General features: G+C 65.7%; 2 protein-coding genes across 2 annotated transcripts in view; both read right to left on the bottom strand.

Moving 5' to 3' along the window:
* MAPK12 (mitogen-activated protein kinase 12) overlaps window positions 1–872 on the bottom strand; it is a 9,598-nt gene extending 8,726 nt beyond the window's left edge. Inside the window, exon 1 of the mRNA XM_024737476.1 lies at window positions 854–872. The gene's annotated coding sequence lies outside the window, so the exon portion shown is untranslated. The remainder of the gene's footprint in view (window positions 1–853) is intronic.
* A 1,017-nt stretch (window positions 873–1,889) lies between these two features.
* On the bottom strand, window positions 1,890–5,779 carry MAPK11 (mitogen-activated protein kinase 11; the record flags this gene model as incomplete). Its single annotated transcript, XM_024737599.1, has 9 exons — window positions 1,890–3,169; window positions 3,448–3,621; window positions 3,708–3,786; window positions 4,236–4,315; window positions 4,556–4,627; window positions 4,900–5,014; window positions 5,104–5,314; window positions 5,385–5,443; window positions 5,519–5,779. Coding segments are annotated over 9 exons (1,131 nt in total), but the record flags the coding sequence as incomplete, so codon positions are not given.
* Window positions 5,780–7,734: the final 1,955 nt, after the last annotated feature.

The following is a 7,734-nucleotide window of genomic DNA, read 5'->3' as shown; positions in this document are numbered from 1 at the left end:
CCGCTGCCGGCTTTCGCGTCCGGGCTCTCCGGAGCCGCCGACCCCGGCCCGCGCCCAGCCCCCGCCCGGGTAGCGCGAGGCCCCTCCCCTGCGGGCGGACCAACCGGCCCCCGGGCCGCGCGCACGTGACGCCCCTTCCGCCCTTCTGCTCCTCCGGAAACATGAGGCGGCGGCCGCCGCCTGGAAAGCCGGAGGCTGGGGGAAGGAGAGCGCCGCTTGGCAGCTCTGTCCCATCCTAGACCCAGACGCGGCGCCCGAGACCCCGGCCCTCCTCCGCACTCGGGATGAACTACGCGGACCCGAGTGGAGGCTGTGTCAGCGAGGCCTCGTGGGGCTCGCGCCTCCTCCTCACGACCGCGCCCCCAGGGCACTGGCCCATCCTGGCAGCCTGAGCTCGTCGACTGCTACCCCCAACCGCAAATCACTGACCACCAGTCCCGCCCACTTCCAACTCCCCACCCCGCAGGACGACCTTCACCCTGGGGCTGACCCATCCACCCCCCAGTACGGGGTTCCCCGGCCCCTATCTTGCTTCCGTCCCCCTTTCCCAGTGAAGAAGTTGATTCTGTCTCCCAAACTCAGGCTGCCTACCAAGCCGGAAGCAGAGAGGGTGGGTCTTGTAGGTCCCCCTGGGCCCCTGTGCTCTGAAGGCTCTTCCTCACTGCACGTCCGGGTGGAGACTGCTCCAGAGATTTGCACGTCCCACTGCCTGTCCCACCCCTGCTCAGCTGAGGCCCTCAGGTTTGCTCTTCAAAGCCCAGCTCGAACCTCTCCACTCTCTCCAGGGAGGTGTGCCTGACCCCAGGGCTGAAGGGGGGCCCTACTGGGGCTCGCTCGGTGGGTGCCCCCTTACCCTTAGGTGGGGACATCATTTCAGGGGTCTGGCCCCATCCTGGACCAGATGCTGCTGGACGACAGCGCCCCCAGCCCTGTGACCCAGACCTGAGAGTGGGGTAATAAGATCCCCAGGGCCCCCTGCCCCGCCCTCTGTGCCTTGCACCATGAGTCAGCAGCTCAACAGCTCTGGCCTGGCCAGAGCAGCTTTAAAAGCCGGGCTGCGCGGTGATCTGATCGGGGTGCTCGGGAGTTGCAGGCTTGTCAGTGGGGGCAGCCTGGTGTCACTGGAGCCACAACCGCCCATCCCCGTGCCCTTCATGCCCTGGGCCGCCTGTGGCACTCCACCTGCCTCCTCCAGGAAGCCCCCAGCTGGCCCCCTTACTCCCTGTGATGGGGTCCAGAGGTCCTGCATCAGGCCAGACTCCCAGATGTGGCATGTGCCAGTTCTGCTCCCATCCCCCCCCCCCCCCAGGACTTGGCCCAGCCAGGTCTCCAGGGGTTCTCCAAGACCTGAGGGCCAGCACCCACACTGACCAGGCCTCTGCAGGCCCAGCTCCCAGATGATCCCCACCCCCACCCCCACCCCGAGGGCCTAGGGCAAAGGCGTAGAAGGTCCCCATCCTGGGGATACCCTGCTTTCCCAGCCTGAGCTGCAGTGAGCGGCAGGGGCTGGTCGCTCAGTGTGTGTCCCGAGGCTGAAGCAGCCCTCTTTCCCCTTAACCAGGAGGGAAAGGAAAGCTGCCTCCCTGACCCTGGGGAAGGGCAGGCCTTTGCTCCCAGAGACCTCAACACCCCCAACCCGCGTCCTCGCTGACCACTGAGTGAAGGGGCAGGTCTGGGTCTGGGCCAGATCCCGCCCAATGAAACTCTGAGGGCAGCGGGTTGACTGCTGGTGGCCATCATGCCCTGTCCACCTCAGACCCCACTGGCCCTCAGGGAGCAGGGAGGGTGAAGGTGGCTGCTCTGACCAGGGGCCAGCGGAATATGGCCACCCTCTCCAGGCAGTGGGGGCAGCGCGGGAGCAGAACCTAGAGCTGGAGACACAAGCCGGCTGACAGGGGAACTTTATTGCGAAACCCTGGGGCAGGCACTTAGCATTCAGACCTCCCTGGTCCTGCGAGGTGAGAGGTCACCACCTGACAGACGCCTCTTGACGGAGGACCCACACCTCCCACACGCCTGGAGCAGGGCCCTGTCCCAGAGGTCGCTAGGTCAACTCCACTCCGGAAGGTGGGAAGAGGCCAAGGGCTGACCCACAGACTTGAGTGCCCCAGCGCCCGGCTGCAGGGCCAGAGGGTGGGCAGAGGTAGAGTGGGCATAGGTTTCTTCATCAGCTCTGGGCCAAGGTCCAGGATCCGGGTCCACATCGGCATGTGTGACCTCGAGGCTGGAGGCCCCCGTGCCTGCCAGCCCCCCAGCTGGCACAGTGCCCTCATGCCTCAGAACCCTGCTGCAGCCCTCACACCCAAGGAGCAGGGGGCTTTTGCTCACATGGCTGCCCACGGCCACCTGAGCCCCATGCATGCTGCCCAGCAGGATCTCAGCAATGCCCCCTCCCCACCCACACCAGGAACTGAGGGGAGGGGAGGCAACAGTAGAGCCACCCCAACTTGGGCCTCCTGCTGGCCATGGCCACTGGCCCTCAGGTGCCCTCAGGTTCACATGCGTCTGCATCTACTTAGACATGTGAATTCCAGGAGCACACACGTGCCACACAGCATAGGTGAACACATGGCTCCAGGCAGCTGTCCCCACTCTGCCACCCCCATGGAAGATCCTTTGAGTCTCAGCACTTTCCAGGGTAGCCCCCCACTTCCAGGCTGAGCAGCTCTGACCATCGAGACCCCTTCCTTTGTCTCCAGGAGGCTCCGGCCCCAAGGCACTGCCCCCCACGGACAGCCCTCTGCGACCCAGGAGATCTGGAAACAGACACACTCCCCAGGGGGGAGCTCTTATGGCACCCAGGTCCCCCATAGCGAGGTCCCAAAGGAGACCCAGGTTGCTGGGAGGGGGTAGGAGGACCAAGGAAGTCCAGCATGCTCTATCCAGACTCCTACACCCATGGCTCACGCACGTGCAGGCTTCCCACAAGGCGCGGCGTGTAGACAAGCGTCCCAGGCCAGGGGTGGGCGCTGCTGGCCGCAGTGGTGTTGGGAGGTGCCCCTTGTGGGAGTCTGGCGGGCCGAGGTGGGAGGGCAGGCGGGCTCAGGCCCCTCCTCGGGTCCGAGTGCGGCTGGCGAGCCGCGTTCCCCTCACTGCTTAACGTCCAGGCTGCCAGGCGGCTGCGGTGGCTCTGGGGGCTTGAAGCTGAGGACTTCCTGGTAGGTGAGCTCTGCGAGGGGAGGAGGAAGGGTGAGCTCAGGCCTTCAGCAGCCCAGGCCCACCACCCTCCGAGAGCAGCCTCGGCCCATGGGCCCCTTCCTGGGCCTGCCCCGTGCTGCCCCCAAGCCTCTGCTGGACACACCCAACCCCAGCTCTACCTGACCCCCTAGACTGGGGCTGGGGGGCCGTGTCGTGGCCTCGCTCAGACCACTCTCAAGAGAAACTGGAGCACTTCCTGCAGAAAACAGGCAGCGCTCAGCCTCTGGGGGACGCAGCCCTCAGGCCCACCCTTCCACTCCTCCACCGTGCGCTCCTTGGCCTCAATGCTTTCGTCGTAGGGCTCGGCCTCGGGCTCATCCTCGGGGTCGTGGTACTGGCTGAAGTAGGCATGGGCCAGGGCCTCGGCCGCGCTGACCCTCTGGTCACTGTCCAGCACCAGCATCCTTCCCAGGAGGTCCACAGCTGCAGAGGGGCGGGGTGCAGGGCTGGTCACCTCCACAGCCAGGGCTAGACACGGAGCCCAGCCCGGACCCAGGGCCCATCCTCACCCAGGGGGTTGGCTCCATGGAAGATGCTCCTGAGGTCCTTCTGGGGCATGTGGGGCAGGGACTGGATGTAGGTCCGGGCCTAGGAGCACAGGGGAAGGGCCTGAGGGGGCTGTTCAACGCCTGCCTAAGCCAGGCAGAGGCCTGCCGGGAGAAGCCCCCAGACTCAGTCTCTCCAGCAGGCCTGGGCAAGGGCATACGCGGACCAGAGACCTCCCCGCTTTGGATCTGGTGGCTACAGCACCTTGCCTGGCCCTGCGTGCCTGCAGGTCCCGGGCCTGGTGCCTCTCCACTGTCCACGGCCAGGACACTGCAGGTGCCGAGGTTTTACCCTCAGCGTCCCTCATGCCTGGAATGTCTCCCCAGTTCACCTGTTTCCCCCTGAAGGGGTCGGCGCCTGCCTTGGGGTCTATTCCACTGTGACCCATGCTCCCCCCGTGGTGCCCCATCTATCCCCACAGCGCCCCTTCCTCCAGAGTGCGGGCGGGGGAGTGGCTGGTCAGCAGAGGGGGCTGGTGGCCAATGACTCACATGTTCCGACGATATCTTTGCCAGAACCTCAGGGCTGGGTGTGCCCACCACCTCCATGATGCGCTTCAGCTGGTCGATGTCTGCCTGGCTCAGGAAATGCCCAACGGCCAAGCACGGACTCTCCCCGGGACCCCAAACCCCAGACCTTGGGTCACTGCCCAGAACATGCTCTCCTGCCGCTGGGGACAGCAGTGAGCCCAAGGTGGCACGGTGTGGGGCAGAGGGGGCAAGACTGGCCAGAAAGGGCCAGAGCCCACCCCCCTCGACCCCCACCCCGCAGCAGGAGACCCTGGCTCACCCCTAACCTGCGCCAAGGATACAGTCATTTCCTGGGAAAAGGGCCTTTCCCTGGAGCAGCTCGGCCATGATGCAGCCCACAGACCAGATGTCCACTGTGGGAGGAGGCGTCTCCATCAGTCTGCCCACCCCAAGTCCCTCCTCAGAGAGCTGGGGGCTGGCTGCACTGCGCCAGCCCAGCGGCCCCTCCTCTCTAGACACAACCCTGGGCAGGGGGAAGCGTCAGCCCAGGACCCACCGTGCTCTGCCTTTCTGAAGGTCTGTTTGTGAACGCAGGCCCCCCACCTGGCCTGTCCCCCAAGGTCCTTGGCCTCTGGGTCCCAGGCCCACCCGCCCCAGGGGGCCGCCCCACACGGGCTGACGTCACCTGTCTGGTCGTAGTGCATCCAGTTCAGCATGATCTCAGGGGCCCGGTACCAGCGCGTGGCCACGTAGCCAGTCATCTCCTCGTCCGCCTGGCGCGCGAGCCCGAAGTCCAGGATCTAGAGGCACCGCCAGGCTTGTCAGCGCCTCCGGCTCTCTGCCTCCCGGCCGGCCGACCGACCCGCCAGCCCCTCCCCCAGCGGCTCACCCGCAGCTCGCAGTCCTCGTTCACAGCCAGGTTGCTGGGCTTCAGGTCCTGCAGGGCGGGCGCGGCGTGAGCGCAGGCAAAGCCGCCGCCGCCGCCGCTGCCGCCGCAGGAGCCCCACTGGTACACGAGGAACTGAACGTGCTCGTCGCTCAGCGCCTGGCACTTGACGATGTTGTTCAGGTCGGCGCCCATCAGCGTGGTCACCAGGTACCTGGGTAGCGGCAGGGATGAGCACGGAGTCCCCACCCCGACCCCGCGCCCTCCCCGCCACGGCCGCTCACACTTCGCTGAAGTCCTCGAGGGAGGTGGCCGGCGTGAACACGTCCAGCAGCCCGATGACCTGGGTGCAGAGGGCAGTCAGGGCTCGGCGGCCCGCGGGCGCCCCCCAGCCCCGGCCCGGCCGCCCCCAGCTCACGTTCTCGTGCTTCAGGTGCTTGAGCAGCCGCAGCTCGCGATACGTCCTCCGCGCGTGGATGAGCGACTGGAAGGGGCGCGAAAGCTTCTTCACCGCCACCCTCTGGCGCAGCCGCGTGTCGTAGGCTGAGCTGCAAGGCGGCCTGTGAGGCCCAGCCTCCGTCGCGAGGTCCCCACAGGCCAGAAGGCCTCCGGCACCAGGAGGCGGTCTGAACACTCCCTCCAAGCCTCTCCCCTCCCTCCTGGAGTCCTGCACCTTCCTCCAGAGTCAGTTCACCCTCCACCCCGCCCTCTGACCCCCAGCCTTCCCAGCCCACCTGGGAGCCCAGGGCAGGACCTGGATTTCTCCTGTCTCCTGGCCCCAGTGACTCTTGCCCCCAGCTCAGGGTGGAAATAACAGGCCAGGGAAACAGCCAGTGGCAGACAGCAGGCAGCCCCTCCAGCTCCCCCATAGGCCAGGGGGTCTGGGAGGCCCCCTGAGGGGGTTCCAGAGTCACCTCCAAAGCCCCCAAATATTCAAAATATGGAGGAAAACCTGATCAAAGGGGTTTATTGCATCGTTATTTTTCACAATGAGAAACTGGACAGCAGGAAATACCCAGCAGAGGGTGGTGCCTGGACCCACAGAATATTTCCCCTCGTGCAACCCCACTCCCCTGAGGTCTAGACCCTCAAGCCCCACACCCAGCTACTCTTCACAGGAGATGCCACACTCACAGGCATCATCCTCAAACACAAGTGGCCTGGTCGTCCAGTGGCCCCACCGCCCCTCGGGAAGGGATGCCTTCGCCCAGTGTTCCCTCTGGCTGCTGCCCCCCCTTCCCTCCCACTTCATCTCCAGGATCCAGCCTCCCTCCAGAGTGAGTGGAGCCTCAGCCCACCTCCCATGCCCACGCGGCCCAGGGAGCAGCTCCTGCAGGACCTGGGGTGCTCATGGGCCCAGGCAGTGGTGGAGGAAAGTCCCTCCCCCATCCAAGTCACTGCTGGGGTGGGAAGTAGGGGAGTGGCTCTTCACGGGGTGCGTGTGCACGCTCGTGTGTGTGTGTGTGTGTGTGCGTGCGCGCGCAGCAGATCCTTTTGTGTCTGCACAGTCAACAAAGGACTGTGGGAACTGGCACCGGGTCACCAGCTTCCTCAGACATCAGAGGAGGGAGGGAACCCATCACCGGCATGGAGGCCCTGCAGAGCTAAGTGGTGGAGAGAGACCTCCCCTGGGGAGCCTGACTGTCCCTACGAGTTCCCAGAAGGCACTTCCAGCAAGGGCTCTGTCGGATCCCCCAGGGACCACTCACACATTGGCCCACACCCTCTTCCTGCCCTTGTGGTCTTAGACACGAAGACAGAGGCCCGTGGCTGGAATGGCTGGAATGGCCTGAGGTTCCTGATGGCTGGCCAGTGGCTGAGTGAGATCTGAGGCCCAGGGGACCCCAAACCTCTGCTCCAGGCTCCAGTGCTGGGCCTCGTAAGGGGGTCTGAGAAGTCCCACTCCCAACCTTCTGCAGGATCCTGGAGCAACACCCTGCCCCCAGGGGCCCTGCCTCCCCACACCCATGACCCCCGCATTTCACAGGTTCTGGGTTCTGGGCGGGGCACCTCTCAACATCCACACCCACAGTCAGGCTCACCGTCAACACTGCAACTGCAACCTGGACTGTCCGCAAGCAAGCCCCTTGCCACCCAAAGCCCCCTCCGGCCTCCACGCCACCAGGTCCAGAGGCCTCCCCCGGCCCCACACTCCCTCCTGTCTGGGCTCCAGGGCCTAACTGCAGGCTGCGTGTGAGCTCTCTTGGTTGGGGCAAAAATGGGGTGGGGTGTAGACGCCCCCTAGAGGGGGATGGTAGGCGTCTCTGATCAGGCCTAAGTCCCATTCGGAGCCTGAGATCCCTTGGAAAATGGGGCAGTGGACTGGACCCACGGGGGAGCTTGCGGTCGTTCGTAGGTGAGGGGTCTTGCCCCCCACCCCCCAATCTGGGCTCTTCCTTTTCAAACAGAGCTACCCACCCTGGGGCGAGGGTACCTGCCGGAGCCCAGGGCTGCCTGGCCCTTGACGGGGGGCACCCCCGATGCATGCTCAGACATCAAGGGGCCCGGGGGACCTGCCCGCCCTTTCGCCAGCTGTGACGCCGCAGGATTCGGGCCCGGAGGGGGACGCTCCGGGTTGGAGGGGCGGGAGGACGACCCCTCTCCCGCCGGGGAGAGGCTCGGGTAGGAAAGTTT

The sequence above is a fragment of the Neophocaena asiaeorientalis genome, unplaced genomic scaffold (assembly GCF_003031525.2).
Source record: "Neophocaena asiaeorientalis asiaeorientalis breed wild unplaced genomic scaffold, Neophocaena_asiaeorientalis_V1.1 scaffold242, whole genome shotgun sequence".
Lineage (NCBI taxonomy): Eukaryota > Metazoa > Chordata > Mammalia > Artiodactyla > Phocoenidae > Neophocaena > Neophocaena asiaeorientalis.
Note: the sequence above shows the minus strand (reverse complement) of the source record. Positions and strands in the feature narration are given on the sequence as shown.